A 21091-nucleotide genomic window follows, 5' to 3' on the forward strand; every position below is an offset into this window, starting at 1 on the left:
TATAAAAAATAAAAAAAAACAGACAAGAGAGAGAGAGAGAGAGAGAGAGAGAGAGAGAGAGAGAGAGAGAGGAAAAAGAAAGAGAAATAGAAAGAGAACGAGAAAGAAAGAAAGAAACAAACAAACAAACAACCTGATACATCCAGCGTCATGGCCACGGACCAATTAAAGTCAAAGTAATACTGTTTGTAGATGTGACACTGTTAAATAATCCTTTCTTGAAGATCCACATTTATCTCCCTTAAAAGACTCTACTGCATGAAGTATTCATTTATTCTTACAAAATTAAGCCAGTTGTGTGGGGCACAACTCTAATCCCAGCACTAGATAGTCTGAGGGAAAAGGACTACTGTGATTTTGGGGCCAGCTTGGGCTACATATTGAATTCAAGTCCAGTCTGAATAACATAGTGCGACGTTCTCTCAACAAACAAGAACAAAAAAATACAAAATTGCCCTATATAAGATAAATATAATAAATGCTTAGTGATTGTGGCACAAGCTCTAGGGTCAGTCTTTTCCATTCAAAAACATACTATAAAATCAAATAAAAACTACTTATATTTATATTCTGTCATTCCAGTATATACCTATATAATCAATATGTACTTTTCTGTATGTGCCCTTATAAGTTTGAAATGAATTTTTCTCCTATAACATTCATTTATCAATGTAGCTGCCCCAGGTGAACAATGTTGAATGCAGAGGATTATTAATTCAAACCTAATGACTTGTTTATTTTCCTGAATTCTTAAGTTTTGGCTATTCTCATTTAGCAGATTTCTTCATTATATGCTCCAAATCCTTCACATAATACTGTATTGAAGAAAAAATTGCTGTCATTTGAAATCTGACATTGAAACCACATTTCCACTCATATGAAGTTTTTCTCCTGTTTTCTAATGTGTTCTTCACTTTGACCCACTGAGTAGTTTGATGATTCCAAAAATCTCATCTCTTAACATTTTATGTGGTATTTTTATTCACATCTGAGTAACTAATTTAAACTGTGTGAGAATAGAAAAATTATTTCATGTAATAATTTCCCCAGAATCCTAAGCATGGAATCTCAGTTTTAAATATAGTTAATCTTGACCTTTTTTTAATTTCCCCCCAAAACCAGTTCAGTATATTTATGTGGGTATACTTCTATGTTCTCTATTTTGTTCCACTGATCTATGTAGCTATCCTGCCACCAATACTAGTTTTAATCAGTGCAGTTATATGTACACATTAACATGAAGTAGAGTCTCCCTTGCATTTCATTTTTTTCTTTTCAAAATTGTTTATAGACTTTCCAGGTACTTTACATTAACATAAAAATTGTAGAATAAATTGGTCTGTGTCTCAAAAATTTTAAAAAAAGAGGATTTCTCAGATGGTTCAGATTTTTGATGGCCCTCATTTAAACTGAGTAGACACTGATGGCTGCTCAACTAGCATGTTGGACTGCTGAGCTAATAAGGCTATCAACAATTTATATTCTCTCTGTATATTCAATATTGTCTTTATGGTGAGGATAGCAATATATAAAGAAAAATCTATGAATGTAAAACATTCTAACCTCGAATTCCAGATGCTTGTCCCATTGGTTTGCCTATTACTCATCAGGGAAAAAGATACACTTCTCCTATAGATCTGTTCTGAACAGTAAATCAAACTGAATGAGATAATCTATGCAAAGTATCTAATAGTACCTAGTACTTAGTAAGTGCTGAATCAATGCCTTTTTTTCACTTTAAGTTTAGATATATGTCAATGGGAATCAATTAGACTATCATTTTCAGTAAGATATTTATATTTAGTGTTAAAATTTCTATATCCCAGCCGGGCGTGGTGGCACATGCCTGTAATCCCAGCACTTGGGAGGCTGAGGCAAGAGGATCACTGTGAGTTCAAGACCAGCCTGGGCTACATAGTGAGTTCCAGGTCAGTCTCAACTACACAGTGCGGCCCTGTCTCAAAAAACAAACAAAAAAATTTCTATATGCCCTCTTAAAGCTTGTCCCTGCCCACTTTACAGGAAAAACAGAGGTGTTGTATACTAATGAAAATTATTCCTGTTTTTTTGTAATTTTTGTTGAAATAGGTAAAAGGATATTTGTTATTGAAAACACAATCATTATACTCTTGCTTATCAGGTTTCTTAACAGATTAAATATATGGCTAACCTTTATTAAAATCAGCTAGGACACTAAAATTTAGTTTTTACTCTTATGGAAAAGCAAATTTCCTGAAACTAAACAGCAAGAGCATACAAGACAACTCAGATACCTCTTTTGACATTATTCATATTTTAAAACGATGACAGCATAAAATATACACACACAAATTCACAATTCACATAAATTATATTTCCTAATTGCTAGCTTAGGAACTGATAGGATTTTCTCTTGTTGAATAGTGAAAACTACATGACTTTTTTTTTTTACTTTGGCCTACAAATGTAGTTTCTTTACACTAGCCATATAGGATAACCATAAGGGGAATGATGCTCAGTACCTCTTACTGAGTACCAGTACTCAGTACCAGATTACTTAAATGTGAGTATCTGTGAGGGAAGCATTGGTATGTCTAATTTTTTTAAACTCTCAGATTAATCTTATATACAGCCAGAGTTTAAACCAATCAGCTTAATGAAACTCAAGGCCAAATTTAGAATTCAACTATACACTGAATTTGTATAACAGTTTTGGAAGTATGGCCATTTTTATTCTATTCTGCCTACTCAAGAACAAGCTATAATAGACATCTAAAGCCTTCTTACCTGTGTTCTCTTTCACATTCAACCTCCATTCTCCACCATTTCTATACATTTACTACTTTATATTTTCCCTTATCCTGAATATCAAGAGTTTGTTATTGGGCTTTGTTTTCTATATACCATATCAATTACCTTATGTAAGTAATACACACATTCACTCTCTCATACATGCATACAGCAAAAGTATTTCAAATGTATAGATACAGGTTAAAATTTAACTGTAAAATCACCTACATAGAATGCCATCAGGGCAATTGAAAAAAGTCTACTATCTTTGAAAACCAGATAAAGCTTAACTATAAATCTTTTTCCTCTCCGACTCTTTTCCCACCTAAAAATAAATGAAAAGGAAATAAAATACACAAAGAAAAAATAAACAATCATAAATAACAGTAAATAATACTTGAAAATAACATAAATGAGTAAGCTTTATATGGAAAATTGTGAAAAATACTTCAAGATTCCACGTTTTTGCCAAATATTCAGAATTTGTGCTAAATCTAATAATAGCACCAACCAAAAAAGCAATTACAGGAAGGGATAAATGTTGATTTCTTTCTCAAAATTATAGGCAAGAGAGACTATGAGAGGGGAAATATTGAAACAATATGATCCAAAAAAGCAACTGCACCATTGTAAGCCTTAATATCGAATAGTGAATAAAGGTAGTAATTAACTCTCTTGCTGAATTAATCAAGACAGGGAAATATAGAGGTTCTACCCTAAAATAAATGAACTGAGTATTTCCAGACCACTATGGTTTAAAATAGACTTGGAAGAACTGTGAAGGCACATGTATGGAAGAGTGACTTTTAAACCCTCCCCTAGTCTATTCCACATGAATCTGTTTAAAAAAAAATAGAACAAATACGGATGTCTGGGGTTTCCTTTCCACATTCTAGAAGGAAGCATTGGTCATTATTTTTAAAATAGTACTCTATACCTATCAGATGCTCACTATTTAAGATGGATATTGCTGAAACAAGAATGAACCAAGCACCTCTGTGAAAAACATAAAAAATTTACTAGTAATAAGTGTATTTACCTTCAGAAGTAAGGATTTCAAGCATGTTAAAAGCATAACAAAAAAAATCTATAGAATAGTCTACTATTGTTTAAGACAATATTAGAGATGAGAAAAGTTCAATTTGGTTTTCATTCTCCCTATGGTTCAAAGATCTATTTATCTTCATATAAGTCTAGTAGCTAGCATATACTTATCCTGGCAGGCATATGTTCAATACCTATGGATTTGAATTAGGTCCTGCCACCATGTTCCTAATCTCAGTTAGTTATTTTCTCCCCTCATATTCCCTAGCATCACTTACTAAATGCCAACTATTCTACCTCTACCAGGTCTGTCCCATCAGTCATGTTTTACTCCTGTCCTATGTCCATAATCTTATTAATATTTCAACTAACATAATAGGCTCCTGGCTGGTATTTCCTATCTTTACTATCTCCATTATTTCAATCCATTCTGGACACTACCAGAAATTATTCTTCAAAGCACATATTTGATAATGTCATTCATTTTCAAAAGCTTTCACTGGCTCCCATTTATGAAATAAAATGGAACTGGCTTTAAAAACCCTCTATCATTCATGTCTAACAGTAATGAATTCAAGGTGCATCCACTAGTACATACATGTTTAAATACCAAATTGTTTCTCTGGTGTGAGAAACTGAAAGTGTAAATGAAGACCAAAACATATAATAGATACTGTGAAATAGGAAGAAAATTTTAAAAGGGGAAGGGGAACTAGGGAAGGGAGCGGAGAAAAGGGAAAGAAAAAAATGAAAACAGAAGGACAAAACAGAAACAAAGCTTTTGTAAATTGGGAGGGTTAGAGGGGTTGAAAGGAGGGAAGGGGAATGGGAAAAATAAGAATAAAGATATATCATGTATAGATACAAATTTCCAATGATGAATATGATCACAATGTATACCTAAAGTGAACCAATAAACTTAATAAATATAATTTTTTAAAATGAACTGAAGAAAAAATTTAGAAAACAATTATCATTCACAATACCATCAAGAAAATTACATACCAAGGAATTAACCTAAGCAAGAAAGTGAAAGACCTCTACAATAAAAACTTTTGAAGTTTGAAAATAGAAATTCAACAAGACATCAGAAAATGAAAAGTTGACCTCTGTTTCTGGATAGGTATAACCAATATTGTCAAAATTACCATATGACCAAAGATGTATACAGATTTAACACAATCTAAATTAAAATACCAACAGCATTCCTCACAGAACTAGAGAAACAATTCTAAAATTCACATGGAACTAAAAGATACTCTACAAGAGCAATACTGGGAAATGAGCAAAGTGGGAGGCATCGCAATACATGACTTCAAGTTATTCCACAAGGGCCAGGGATTTAGCTCACCGGTTAGGTGGCCTGCCTTGCAAGCGCAAGGACTTGAGTTCAATTCCAGGTACCAAAAAAAAAAAAAGTTATTCTACAAAGCAACAGTGATTTAAAAAAACAGCATAGCGTTGGTACAAAAATGGACACATGTATCAATGAAACAAAAGAGAGGATACAGAAATATGCCAGGCACATACAGCTATTTGATCTTTGATAAAGAAGCCCAAAACATGCACTGCAGGGAAGATAGCCTATTTACCAAATAGTGCTAGAAAAACTGGATATGATAGATAAATGACAGATACATAGACAGAGATTAAAGTTGGACCCATGCCTCTTACCATGTAGTAAACTAAAATAAAAATGGATCAGAGTTCTAATAGTAAAAGAGAAGCAGTGAAACTTGATATATAAAATACATATGTAAATGTAAAAGAAAGTAGGTAAAACACTTGAAATAATAGGTATAGGAAAAGACTTGATCAAAAGAACTCTAAATCCACAAGAAAAACTGGTAAGAATCAATAAATGAGACTATATCAAATTGAAAAGTTTCAGCAAAAGAAATAATCAGCAGAGTGAGAGACAAGCTACAGAATGGAAAAAACATTTCTGCCAGCTACTCCTCAGAAAGAGGACTAATATCTAGACTAACTAAAGAGCTCAAAAAAATTATATCACCCAAAATAAAAATCCCAGTAAAAAAAAAGGCAAGTGAAATGAATAGATACTCGGAAGAAGTACAAATGGCTAATAATATATGAAAAAAATGTTCAACATCTTTCGCCATTAGAGAAATGCAAATTAAAAAAACATTGAGATTTCATTTTATACCAGAAAGAATATTAATCATCAAGAAATCAAAGAATAACAAATGTTGTCATGGCTGCAGGGAAAAAGGAAACCTTCCACATTGTTGGTGGGAGTATAAACTACTACAACCATTATAGAAATTAGTATATAGATTTCACAAAGAAATAAAATTTGAAATTCCATTTGACCCATTTATTTCCCTTCTTGGTATCTTCCCAAACTAGCTAAAGACATCACATTACAGCAATATATGCCTCCTAATATTTATAGCAGCACAATTCACAATAGTAAAATCCTGGAAGCAGCATGTATGTCCATCAAAAGATGAATGAATAAAGAAAAGGTGATATCTAAACATGATGGAATACTATTCAGCTATAAAGAAAGATAAATTCAGGATATTTGTAGGGAAATAGTTACACCTGGAAAATATGTTATGTGCAATATATCAGACATACAAACTTAAATATGATATACTATCTCTCATTTGAGTAAGCCAAAGAATAAATAAAGGGCAAAATAAAAGTTTGAAAAAAGGAAACAGGAAATTGATGTTTTGAAAAAAGGAAGGGGTGCAAGAGACTAAGGGTGAGCGTAGAGGAGAAGAAGAAATAAAAAAGACTAAAGGTGTGTCATGTACAGGTACCAAATAACTGCAATGAATGTAAGCATTATATACCAAAAACACAAACTGAAATAATATTAACAATAACAATGATAAAAGGGAAAGGTGATATGAAGATGAAGGGAGAGAGGTGGGTGGGGATGGGAAGGAGAATAAAAAAGAACCAAGATACATTTTGTACATGTAGCTACTCAATAAGATGAATGTAAACTTCATGTATTGCCAATATGTACTATTAAAATAAAAGTTTTAAAATGTCCTATGTAGCCGGGCATCGTGGCATAGGCCTATAATCCTAACACTCTGGAGTTTGAGGCAGGATGACCATGAGTTCAAGGCCAACCTGGGTGAGTTCAAGGTCAATCTGAATTGCACAGCAAGATCCTGTCTCAGAAAACCAAAAAAAAAAAAAAAAAGTGCTACACAATTTATTTGCAGCCTACATTTATTTCCTAGCTCATCTCACATCATATCTCTACTCCCATAGCACAAAATTATATGGTGTGCTCACAAAATGTGGGAAATCTTGCATTTCACCATGTTTTTACCACAATGTTTTATCTGACAGAAATTGACTAAAACATAAACTACAAACTGCTTCCGAAAATGACAAGAATGGCATAAAAGTGTTTCAGGTGAGGGGGAATGCTTTAATGTAGACTAATGGCAATGTGTCTTTTATTATGATTTTTAAAAATTTAAACATTCACTATATTTTTAATCACATCTTGTATATCCTAGTAATATCAGGTCCCTCCTTTCCAGAACACTTCTATGCTTTGAGCTATACTGTCCCCTATTCACATGAAATACAGTCCTTTCATCACTTATGAAAATATTACCAGTCTATAATTCCCTGCTCAAATTTCACATCTTTCAAAAGGCATAAACAAATTTATTCTTAAAACTACCACCACCATTGTTCCCCAATGTTAATGGTCTTGTGCATTTTATAATAATTTCCACATTCCTGTCTTGTCCATGTGAATTTAAACATATGTAGATAGGATGCACCTCTCTGTTGTTTCTGTAGGGGTTTCACATTATACCATTTTGTTCTACAATACCTGTTCCCAAAACCATGTAATGAATGTTAACCAATTCTTACTGTAACAAGAGTTCCAAACAGAAAAAAAGTTAAATGTCAATAAAACACCTCTTTGGCCAGCATGATTATGAAATTACTTTTCTTATCCCTCAAAGTGTTCCTAAACATAACCTCATATTTTATCCTGAGTCACCCTGTAATTATAAATGTTGGTAGACAGCTTCAATATACTTAAATGAAGGGATCATATTTACAAAGGAAATTTAAGACAAACTATTCATGGTAGGGAAGCCTGGGATGATTGTCATAACTATCTAAATATAATATAAGGTTTTATTTCCCTAATTTCACTCTCAGTAAATCTGCCATTGGTGTAAAGGAAGGCTATTGATTTTTGAGTGTTTACCTTGTATCCACTCTACTGAATCTATCAATTAAGTCTAGAAGTCTTTTGGAAAAGTATTTTGGGTCTTCTATGTAGAGTATCATATCATCAGCAAATAATGACATTTAACTTCTTCCTTTCCTATCTTTATTCCTTTTATTTTTGTCTCTTGTCTAATTGCTGTGGCTAAAGTTTCCAGAACTATATTGAACAGGAGTGGAGATAATTGACATCCTTGTCTTGTTCCTGATTTTATTGTGAAGGTTTTCAGTTTTTGACCATTTAGTATGATGTCGGCTGTTGGTTTTCATAGACAGACTTTATCAAGTTGAGATAAAGACCACCTATTCCAATTTTCTGCAGAGTTTTTACCATGAATGGATGTTGAATTTTGTTGAACGTTTTTTTCTGAATCTATTTAAATGATCATATGGTTTCTATCTTTGAGTTTGTTAATACAGTGTATTACATTTATTGATTTACATATGTTGAACCATCCTTGCATCCCTGGGATAAATCCAACTCGATCAGGTTGCATAATCTTCTTGATAACCCTCTGTATTTTGTTTGTCATTATTTTATTGAGGATTTTTGCATCTGTGTTCATTAAGGAGACTGACCTGTAGTTCTCTTTTTTGGTTGGGTCTTTCCCTGCTTTTCAAATCAAAGTAACACTTATTTCCAAGAATTAATTTGGAAGTATTGCTTCCCTTTCAATTTCCTTGAAAAGTTCAAAGAGTAATGGCAATAGTTCTACAAGTGTCTTGCAGAATTCAGCAGCGAAGCCATCAGGACCTGGGATTTTTCTTTGTTGGTAAAATTTTGATTACATTTTCAATTTCAGTGATTATAATTTGGGTGTTTAGAATTTTTATCTTATTCAACTTTGGTAATTCACGTGTTCCTAGAAATTGGTCCATTTTTTTCTGTGTTTTCCACTTTATTATAGTATAGGTTCTCAAAGTATGTCCTGACTATTCTCTGGATTTCTGCTGAATCTGTTGTGTCTTCAACTTTTTCATTCCTAATTGAATGGATTTGAGCCTATTCTTTCCTTTTTTGATAAAGTTGGCTAAGGGTTTGCCAATTTTATTTATTCTTTTGGAAAACCAACTCTTTGGTTTGTTGATTTTTTTGTATCATTCTCTTAGCCTCCATTGCACTGATTTCTGCTCTGATCATTATAATTTCCTCTCTTGTATGAGTGTTGGGTTTGCCTTTCTATTCTTTTCCTAAGAACTTAAGATTCAGCCTTAGGTTATTTTAGCTCACTCTGTTTTCCTAGTGTGGGCATTTACTGCTATGAATTTCCCATATACAACTGCTTTCATTGTATTCTCTAAATTCCTGTATGTTATACTGGCATTATAATTAAATTATAAAAACTGTCTAATTTCTACTTTAATTTCCCCTGTGACCTACTGGTTGTTCAGGAGAGTGTTATTCAATTTCCATGTGTTTGTTATGTTCTTGGGGTTTCTTATCCTATTGATCCCCAGTTTAACTGCGCTTGCAAGGCAGGCCACCAAACCACTGAGCTAAATCCCCGGCCCTATGGTTTGATAATATACGTGAGATAACTTCAATTCCTTTGAATTTACTTAAGCATGTCCTACAAGCTAGTGTATGGTCTATTTTGAGAATCGCCCATGTGCAGCCCAAAAGAATATATATTCTGATTTTTGCCAGGTAGAACACTCTGTAGACATCTATTAAGTCCATTTGTTCTATGTCTAAGCTCACTTCTAGTATTTCATTGTTGATTTTTTGTCTAGATGATCTATTTGTGACTAGGGGTACTGAGGTCCCCTACTACAACTGTATTAGTGCTTACTTGGTTTTTCATGTCTCTTAATATTTGTTTTATATAGTTGGGGGCATTAGTATTTATTATTACATATTTATTATTATATTACATATTTATTTTATAAATTACAATATTATTTTATTACATATTTATTATTTATTACATATTTATTATTTATTACATATTTATTATTGTAATAACTTCCTTTTCAATTGTCCCTTTACAAGGATTTAGTGACCTTCTATCTCTCTTAAATAGTTTTGGTTTGAAATTTGCTTTGTTTGGAAATGAGATAGTTACCCCTGCTTTTTTCCAGGTTGCTGTTACATGGAGAACTATTTTCCACCATTTTACTTTCAATCTATGAATTTCTTTTTTAACTAGATGTGTTATACAGCATATTGTTGGATTTTGCTTCTTAACTCATTCTGCCACTGTTTCTTTTGATTGCTGAATTGAGGCCAATAACATAGATGGTTATAACTGATATTTATTGACATCATTTTTATGTTATCTTCCTGTTGTTGGCTCTTTTTTATTTTACCCCTCTCCCTTTAACTTCTTGCCTTGCCTGCTGGATTTACTCTGTTGGGCCTCAAAAAGTTGTGAACTTCATTGTATTTTTCAAAGATATGTTTAGAATTGTCTTAAGTGCTGGTTTGCTATTCATGAAGTTTCTCGGGTGTTCTTTGTCATGGAAGTATCTTATTTCCTCATCAATTTTGAAAGGTAGTTTTGTAGGATACATCAGTCTAGGTTGGAGGTTCTTTTATTTTAAGGCTTAAAATACCTCATTCCAGGCTCTCCTTGACATGAGGGTCTGCACTGAAAAGTCGCCCTGATTCTGATGGCTCTTCTTTTTATGATTCATTTCTTTTCTCTAACTGCCTGTAGTATTACGCTATTCTGTTGGGTTTCCGGGATCTTGACTGCCATATGTGTAGGTTTAGATTTTTTTTTTCATCCTGACTAGCTGCAGTCCTATATGCCTCACTTATCTGTATCTCAAGTTCTTCACCTCTGCTTGGGAAAACAGATAGATCATAGACTGAAACTTCTGAAACTTGGAGAAAGTGACTGATAGTTGCAATCCTGGGTAAATTTTTTAATTCTGTAGATTGGTCTAAATCTGTTTTTTATGAATAAACTACATTACTCTCAAAACTAACATTCTTTAAAGCATTATTTCTAAAGAAATAACATAAATAATACAAATGATATAAAGTACCAGTTTAAACATGATATGCAACTTGAAATGCTATAATCAACTCCTTTCATAAGTAAGCAAGCCCTCCCACACAAAAAAAGAAAAGCAAAACAAATACCTAAGTGCACAAACTGTAATCATGACATTAATTCATGAAATATTCACATTATTCAATACCTCATACTCTACTCTTGAGTGTATCCTATATCTCTAATAAATCTCATGTTTCTTTCACTGATGTGTCCTGAAAATTCTTTCTCCTGGACAGGCGTCAATGAATGTGCAAGCATTTTATAAGGGTGGGTTAAGTTCCTTATTTTGGCCTTGGGGACCCTAGATCCAGCCTGGTGACATTTATCTTGGCAACAACAAAGGGATCTAAAATAAGACATGGAGACTGTACAGATCTCAAAATTGATTTGAAATTTGACTTCTAAGACAGTTATGACTGGTTAAAAAAAAAGTCCTCTGACTATACACTTCAAAGTACTTGATATCCAGATAAGACTATAGTTGTTACACTTAACAGTCCTCATTTCAATACTGGTGTAACTGACAAGGCTTGGAGACCAAAGTTAGAAAGGTAACTGAGTTAGAAGGATAGTCAGTAATTTTTTCCTGGCCCTCCAACATCAACAATGACCCAAATCACAAGGAGATTTCTCTACAGGATCCTACAACTCTGGTGAGTCTCCCAACCTCCTGAGCATGAAGATTGATGGACCCCAGACAATAGAAGTCAACTAGGGTGCATTGTGCTAAAAAGAGGGTCATTAAAGAGCACAATGTCTAGCAAAGACTGTGACCTATCCTGGCAAATGACACAACTGGTAGAGGAAAAACAGAAAGAGCTAAGAAGCTCTCTGCCCATGGCACTGAAAGTAATACACAAGAAGCCAGAACTCACTCTGATATATACATAGAGTACAGGGTTAATTTTAATTATCACAGGTCTCAATTTGACTTGGTTTTAACCATTCAAAGAGAAAGTATAGCCAAAACAATAAAGATTAACAGTAATACCAAGTTAAAAGTTTGCTTTTAAATATACAAAGGAAGAAACAGCCAACTAGCACCCCATCATTAGGAACAACAACAACAAAACATACTTATGATAGGTGGAGCAATGCCACCCAAAATATTGAATGGATGCATATTCAATTCTATAATCACATTATTTAATTATGAGACATTGATTTGTTTGCAACTGACTATAGGATAGGAACTGGAATAAGGCGGCCAGCTCCAAATAGTACCCAGTGACACTGTGGTACAAAACCTGTGGCTTGATTTCCTCAAGGGTGATTAGGAAAATCTACATTGGGATATCCATACATCCAAGAATGCAGGGTCAAAACTTCAGATCAACCAGCTAACCTCCCAGACTTGAGAGGTTATGGGTATTGATAAACCAGATCAGTTTTCCACTGGTATGATCATGTTACCATTATCTTTATTTAGTTATCTAATGAATAAGGTAATTAAGTAGTGGAAGGGCCTGAGACAGAGTAAGGGACCAGTGGGCTGACTGATAAAATTAAGAATAGAAAATGAAGGACTGTAGATTTAGCTCAGTGGTTCTGGCACCTGCCTCCCAAGCACAAAGACCTGAGTTCAATCCCAGGTACAAAAAAAAAAAAAGACTATCAATTGGAACTTTGGACAAAGAATGAACTCCCTCAGGTACCATGGAATGCATCCACTCCCTACTAAAATCCTGAAGGGAGGTATAGCCTACTAAGATCCTGAATTTTGAGGAAAATATAATGCAAATTAACTAGTTCCTTTGGGATCTCAGTTTACTGTAAAGAGTATATGAAAGAACTGGGGGAGAGTCTGAGTAACAAATGGTCATTTTATTTTAACTTTATTTTTACATACCTGTCATACTGATCATATTTATTATAGGAAATCTGTACATATACATATCTTGATTCTTCTTTTTTCCCCACCTCCCCCCTCTCCTTTTAATCCTTCTTCTCCTCCTCAATTTACAGAAGCTTTGATTGCATTTTTCTTTCTATTCTTTCTTTTTTCCTTTTCTTTCCTATTTTCCTGCCCCTTCCCATGTTTCCCTTCCCATTTGAATATGTTCTTCCTATTCCCCAATATCTGTCCTTAATTTTGCTCCTGATTTATCCTTTCAGGTTCTCACACAAGAGAAACAATGGAACATTTAAACTTGTATGCATGATTTATTTCAATTAAGATTATGGCCTCAAGATACATCCATTTTTCTACAAATGGCTAAACTTTATCCTTCTTTATGGCAGAGTAGTACTCCATCATATACAAATACCACATGCTCTTTATCCATTCATCTTGGATGGGCATGTGGGCTCCTTCCAATATTTATCTATTATAAATTGTACTGCTATAAACATGGGTATCCATATATCACTGGGGTATGATTATTAACTCTTTCAGGAAGTTACCCAGGAGAAGTACAGCTAGATCAAATGGAACCTCTTGTTTGGGTTTTTTGAAGAATTTCCGTATTGATTTTCATAGTGTTTTGCCAGTTTATACAATTTCCAGCAATGAAGAAGAGTTTTTCCCCACAGCCTGTCCAGCATTTGTTACTGTTGATTTTTTAATGATAGCCATTCTTTCTGGAGACGGAATCTCAGTGCTGTTTTTATTTGCTTTTCTCAAATGACCAATGATGTTGAGATAGGATAGGTAAAACTCTTAAAGACATAGGTGTAAGCAAATATGAACTAAACCTCAGTTACACATGAAATATTACAAAGAATCAACTGGGATCACATCAAATTAAAAGCATTTGCACAGCGAGAGAAACCACCAACAGAGTGAACAGTCAATCCACAAAGTGGTAAAAAAAATTCTACCACCTACTCCTCAAAAAACTAACATGTAGAATATATAAAGAACTCCGAAAAATCAGATCCCCCAAATTTAAAGACCCAACCCAAAAGTGCACATCTGAAATGAATAGGCATTTATCAGATGAAGAAGTACAAACAGCACATAAATACATGAAAATATGCTCAACAGCACTGGTCACTCCACCAACTAGATATTTTAAATCCACAGTCATTCAGGATAGTGTCCAGAACACCTGAACTCATCCCATCCTAAAATACTCCTGTTTTAGAAGTCATAAATACTACAAAGTTAATGATGTCAGCCATAGAACCTTGCTACATGCCCCACTTCCCTATTAGATCAATATTAGCTAAGTGGCTACACAGAGGTACCACAGTTCACAAACTTAATTCATTCCACAATGATGGAAAGATGGCCACATTCATGTTTGTGTGGAGAAGGTGGCTGCAGTTATCGATCAATGCCGAATTCACAAACAAAAAGAAAATTTTGCCAAACACTTGTTTGCAAAACAAATTATTCACAAGCAAAAGCATTCATGAACCCAAGTATCATCTGTACTTATTATCATATGGGCTTGATTATAGTTTGACCTATGTTGTACCCACATTGTGACTTTGTTGTATAAATTACCCCTGATAAAGTGCCTTGGTGGCAACCCTCTCAGGATGACTGGTGTCTATTAGAAGCTATCTCTTAATAAACTTTTCCTATTCTTAACCTACATTGTTCCTTGGATTTATTTATTTATTTATTTATTTATTTATTTATTTATTTATTTATTTGTTTCAGGGCACATGATCCGTGCACATCTGACATCTAGGAGGTTGGGAGTTGTATTTCTCCTATAACAATAGGACTTGAGGATGTAATGTGGCATGCTGGCCCTCTTACAAACTATACATATAGAGGGTATTTCATTATTAAATTCAGAAGTAAAAATAATGAGAAAAGCCATTCTTCAAAACTGAATGGCCCCAAATATTCTAAGAGCAACACAAGGTGGAGCCTGTGTCATTACCAAAACAGAACCATTGTGTGTACATTCCTGACAACTTTGCAAAGGTGTCCTCTGAATTTCATGATCAGCCTTCACAAATCAATACAGTGTCAGCCTGTGCCATAAGCTTTAATGACCGGCTAACATCCTGGTTCCTTGGAACAACTTGGTAGAAAGAAAGGTCTCGTTTTTGTGGCTATGATACTGTACAATGGTATTCTTTTCTATTTCATGATTCACTGTTGTAGTCTAATGTTTCCTATGTCTTTCCCCTCTTTTTCAGACAATCAACAGATGATTGTTGTTCAAAAGATAGAACCCAGTCTTCCTATATCTCCATTAGATCAGTTAGAAGAGAGTTTTAGTACCTGGCTAGCCAGGATCAACACTTATCCTCAGTCTGAAGTGTTTACTGAAGAGAGACCATTGGCTTTCTGCACTCCTTTAAGAAGAATAAAGGACTGAAGTCTGGGGCAAAGGGAATGAGATAGGATAGAGGAAATAAAACTAGATAAAAAGGAAACAAGGAAATTCAGATTGTAAAAATCGTACTTTTATGAAAAAATGTAGCTTCAGGACACAATTCTGGGAGACTCTCTTTCAGCTGCAAAGAGGTCTGCCTATTTCCTTTTCACTTGCAAATGGTCCTCTCACCCATGAAGGGACCACCTTTTTAGAATTTCCTATATGAATTGACCATTCTCTCACTGTGGATGGGCCATCCTCTCCTACCCATTAGACAAGACTAAGAATATAGATTATTAAATTCCATTTTCCCACCACCAAAACCATATAAATGACCCCCAGTTCCCAACTGTATTGTGCCTCATTTCTCTGCGTAACCAATTCCATACTTGAGTGAGTCCTATATCTCTAATAAACCTTATATCCCTTTAAAAAATAAAAGAATGAAAAAAAGAAATATCTACATTATTCAATTACCTTGTTTGTATACAAACAAACTTGCCCAGGAATGACCAATACCTATCCCAACTCAACACCTCTTCCATGATCTTATAGGACTAGAGTTAAAACTGTGGATACCTGAGTTGTGATGTCCTTTGAGGTTTTAATTCACTGTAGATATAATTGAGATAGTCTTTTTAACAGCTTCCACAACCAAAGTTTCCAACTGACACTATTGCCCCTTTTTCAAAAAATCTCTCACCAGAAGCCAAAGGAGTTCATCTTTTCTTAAGATCAATTCTGTACTTTTCCCTAGAACCAAACTACTTCTTTGTGAAAACCTTAACACACTTTACCATACTAAAATTTTAACAGGTTTAGGCTTATAAAAATTGTCTTGCTTATATGCACTTGTTTAAAAGTGCAATTTATCCAAAGTAATTTCTTAATGTGGGAAAAGATATTAAGAGACTCAAAACAACCATTTTACACATTTATGAATTTTATTTCAAATGTTAACAATTGCCTATGTGTATTAGTCAGTTTTCCTTTGCTGGCATAAAATATCCAAACCCCACAACTTAAAAGGAAGACAGGGTTATTATGGCTAATGATTTTCCAAGGAATCAGGTCAGGTTTGGCTAGCCTGCAGACAGAATCAGCATTGTGGAAGGAATGGCAGAGGAACACTATTCAATCTATAGTAGTCAGCTCCAAGAAAGGATAAGGAGCCAGGGACAGGAATGCATCATTCTAGGCCACGTCCCCAGAGAACTGCCTCTTCTGATCAAGCTTCCACTTTCAAACAGCAAGATCAATTATAAATTCATCAATCGACTAATACATTGGTGAGTGTAGCACCTCAATGATGTAGTCACTTTCCAAAATCCCCAACTGTGCACATAAGACATTTGAGAAGTATTTTACATCTAAACTATAACATTCTACCCCTGGTATCCAAAAGACTCATTTCTATCTCATTTTGCAAAATGAATCTAGTCCATCTCTAGGAGTTGCCAAAATATTAACAGTTCCAGCACAGCTGAAAAGCCTATGTGCAGAGTTCCCTCTGATATTCAAGGCAAAGTCTTAGCTGTCAGCTCCTGTAAAAATCAAAAAGAAAAATATTTCCAGCATACAATGGCACAAAGTAAAATCTCCACTCCGTAAGTATGAATAGGGGAATAAAAAGAAATTAAACCAAAGCAAGATTGAAGCACAGGACAACATTAAATCCTGTAGCTCCATGTCCAGCACCCAAGGCAAGTTGTGGTGAGCTATGGTGATGCAGGTTTCAGTCCATATGGCCCCTCTCAGGCTGGTTCCATTTGCTGCTTGTGGTTTGACTCAGCAGACTTTCCTCATTCCTGACATCTCTAACTTCCTTGAGTTTCCACTGAACTTTTTGCTTCACTCTCATAGCTCTACACAGTGCCCTCTCACAGGCATACTGTATGGCCTCCCAAGACTTCTTCTGAGACCTAGGTGGAAACCTCCATCAATCACGCTACAGCACTTCATGCTCCATGGCTGAAAAATTAGTATCAGTGGATGGTATCAAGGTCTGCCACAAGTTAGAACAGAAGCTGGTTAAAAGCAGCCAGCAGTACACATGCTACAGCCTTAATATTAGGATTGCCTTGAAAGTTCCTCCAGTAGATTAACTGGGTCACCAACCTTAAATTCAGTGACGTCTTAGGACATGGCCAAAACATAGACAAATTCTTTGCCAAAATGAAATCTGCACAGCCTCTAGTTGTTTCCATCGGAGTCCTCATTACTAGCTAAAACCTTACAAGCCTGGCCTTTATTATTCACATTCCCAGTACCCCTTTGGTCTTTTGAGCACTACACAGAATCACTAGTTAAATTCTGTTTACATCATTCTAGGGTGATATAGTTTAGATATAGAAAGTCCCAGATAGACCTCATATATTTAGAGATAATGCTATTGGAGGATGATTGAATAACAATCAGAGTTCAATGTTCTATTGGAAAGTGGGGGCTGGTGGGAAGTGGTAGATCATTGGGTTGAGAACTGAAAGGGTATATGACCCTTCCTGGCTTCTCCCTTCAGTCTCTACTTGCTGGATGCCATGATATAAGCAGTCGCCCTCCATCTCAGGCCTTTTCACCATGCCCTTTCTACCTTGAAGCAGACCAACTATAGACTAAAAGACATGAACAAAAAAAAGCCTCTTCTCTTTTAAATTATGAGTGTTGGATATTGTGGCTCCAGGACAAGAAAGTGACTAAGAATAGGGCTTCTCTAGCCCACATCACCAAACCCTTCCAAACGTCCCACAAACCAGTTCCAAACATTTCTCAACTAGATGGTCAGGTACAGTCACAGTAATGATTCTATATCTGGTACCAATTTCCTGTATTTGCCACTTTTCCATCACTGGGATACTCACAATTTAAAGATGGAGAGCTTTATCTTTGTGCTTATGATTTTCAGGAGTCAGTCCACTGTTTGCTGGTTTCAAGGTAGAAACAGCATGGTGGAAGGCATGGCAGAGGAAAGCTGTTTAATGCATGACAACCAGGGAGCAGAGGGGTGGGGAGAGGAATCAGAAATGAAAATATATCCTTCTAGGTCATGTGCCCAGAGACCTGCCACTTCTGACCAGGTCCCAATTTTGAACAGCACAGTCAGCTATAAACTCATCAATCATCTAATCCACTGATGAGTATAGCAGCTCCATGATACCAAAAACTTTCAAAATCCTCACCTCTTAACAGGAGACTTTTATATCTAAACCACAACACCACGCAAACCAGATTGGTAAAAGACAGTCAAAACAACTCCAAAATATGTGATAATGTCTATAATATTTAGTGCTACCAAGATTCAACACACACAAATTGACAATTATTTCTTATGACATTAAATTTAACTGATTGTCACCTACATTTTCTGTAAAGATTCTACTACACTTAAAAAATAAAAATCATACAATGAAAACACTTAGTCCTAAAAACTACCACACTGGAAGGCTATAAAGTTCAAACTCAAAACTTAGCATTTCCAAAGTCAACATAATGAGCATGTAAAATTCTGTGAAGTAAAACTGCTTGCATCTTATCAATGAACTATCCTTAAAAACAAATAAAAATTAAATATTCAACTGGTCTGTCAAATGTAGCATTAAATTTTCACCTACAGTAGTTTTAAGTCACTTTCAGGGTAAATCTAACCAGTAATAACTGCTTTAGACAAAGAAGGCAAAAAGACTACCTAAACCACATTATCTTTTCCTTTCATTTTTTTTCCATAGGATTAACAATTTCCAAATGAGTATGGTTCCAAATTGCTGAGATAAAGAGACTCACTGTTAAATCTTTACAATACCTAAAATATGCTGCAAACAATACAAAATCTGGTAATTACGATTTAACATACCACATTCAAAGTTAACAAACATAATAAAATAGTAGACATGTGAAAAGCTACCCACCTCTCATTCCACCTTTATGTTAAAACATTTAACTGTTTTTATGAAGTTCCTGTGACTATAAATCAACAGATTATATACGTAAAATAAACTCCCTCTTCCCTTGGCCAATCTTGCTAAGAAATTCATGCAATAAGTTAGTGTTCACACATTTCAAAACATAACCCATCTTCATTGTTCCTATTCTAAAGCGATATAGATTAAAAAGCATTTTAGAACTGCTCCGTTTACTTATAAAATAGTTCCTATAATTTTCCTGTAAGTATAGAGGATTCAACTTCTTGCATGTTATTCTAAGATTAGTCTAACCACAGTTTAGTTGCAAATTTTCAAAATAGAACAAGATAGCCATACAAAATTTTAAAGTGAGATTTTAAAGATAGAACAAGTACTTGAACACAAAGTTGCACCCTTGAGATGTCAAGGAGTGGGTGTCTTACCTCAAAATATCCTACTGTGAATCAATTTGGCAGCATTCACCAAATATTTTTAGAAGTTGTATACTGGTGTCTGCTAGAGTAGTATGCTGTTAGGTTGCCATAAAAGGATCCAACACTCTAACACAATAGATATGTATTTGTGTTTAAATGCTCTCCAAGTTTTGTAACAACAACAAAGCTCCTGTGAACATCTAAGTTCTCATGGTACAGTGGACCAAAGCTGAAAAAAACAGAGCAAGAAACTAGCATATTTTGATTGAACCTTGTAAGTATTATTAAATATCCGTTCTATGAGGGTTGGGGTTTACTTTGCCTCTTCTTTTACCGACCAATGAATGGGGAGGGGACAGCAAGTGTTAAAGAGGAAGGAATGGAGGAAAAGAACAACAGACCATCACCTGAATGTACATAAATCTGGCCTCCAGTTAGTCTACACTTTCTGTGTTAAAAACTACAATGAGCCACACAGATACAAGAAAGCTAAGTTACCAAAGAACACTGGTCCTGTATACGTACATGTCCCCATTTTCACTTTATCAGCTTGGTGTTTTTGTCGCACTAGGCTTGGCCCAGGGTTCAACAGTGACCTGTAGAGCACCACTACCTCCCAGGGTTCCCAGAGCGCTAATCCAGCGCGATGGTGAAAGAAGGACTCGCGGAGTCAACCATAGCACTTTGCGCGTACCCCAGTTCCACTTGAAACTGCAGTGAAGAAACTTAAATTCCAGTGTGGTCTATGAGGTAGTGGCCCGTGAGGCCACGCCGGGACCCCGCTGCATTCATTTTGCACGCTGGAGCCCGCTGCCTCCCCAACGTTAGCACAGTTTGGGCAGCAACTGCTCAGCCACCCGGCAGCTTCAAGGGGGCTTGCCCTCGCGCTCCTCTCGCTTTTACTCTCGGGCCACCGCCAGGGCTCTAATAAAAAGGGCATGTAGTTGGCTCCAGCCTATCTCGACCACCACACTAACCTCGCCACCGCTTGTGCCGCTGCTACACACCTCCATTTCTTGGTTCCACGGCTCGTCCTGAGGAGCGAACGGCAGCATCGCCCCTTCAGGAAAAATCGAAGTGAAGCTACCGACCGTCAGGGCAGCCGAGCATCCCGTCTAATAAACTAGTTCACCGCTCCTGCCGTGGCTGCCGCAACCGCCGCTCTGCCCCCAGCCCTGCCTCCAGCGCCCGCTGCCCGTGCTCACAGTCCCTCAGAGGGTGGGAGCGGGGAATCTCTGCTGCACGCTGCCGCTCCCAAACAGAAGTCAACTCTGTGCTGAGTCTCTGAGAGAGAGCTGCCTCTGGGCTCGGGCTCGCCACTGCCGCAGACTTGAGGACGGCCAGACAGTAAATTACTCCCCCGGCCCAGCTCCCCTGTTTCCTCCGGCACCCTCGCCTCTCCCAGCGCCCGGCTC

General features: G+C 35.8%; 1 protein-coding gene across 1 annotated transcript in view; it reads right to left on the minus strand.

Annotated features, from left to right (window-relative positions):
- Rps6ka6 (ribosomal protein S6 kinase A6) overlaps nucleotides 1-21091 on the minus strand; it is a 168624-nt gene extending 147533 nt beyond the window's left edge. Inside the window, exon 1 of the mRNA XM_010612862.2 lies at nucleotides 20654-21091. Coding sequence (XP_010611164.2) covers nucleotides 20654-20731 — 78 coding nt within the window. The 5' untranslated portion in view covers nucleotides 20732-21091. The remainder of the gene's footprint in view (nucleotides 1-20653) is intronic.

Source organism: Fukomys damarensis, unplaced genomic scaffold (assembly GCF_012274545.1).
Source record: "Fukomys damarensis isolate Sample0158 unplaced genomic scaffold, DMR_v1.0_HiC HiC_scaffold_39, whole genome shotgun sequence".
NCBI lineage: Eukaryota > Metazoa > Chordata > Mammalia > Rodentia > Bathyergidae > Fukomys > Fukomys damarensis.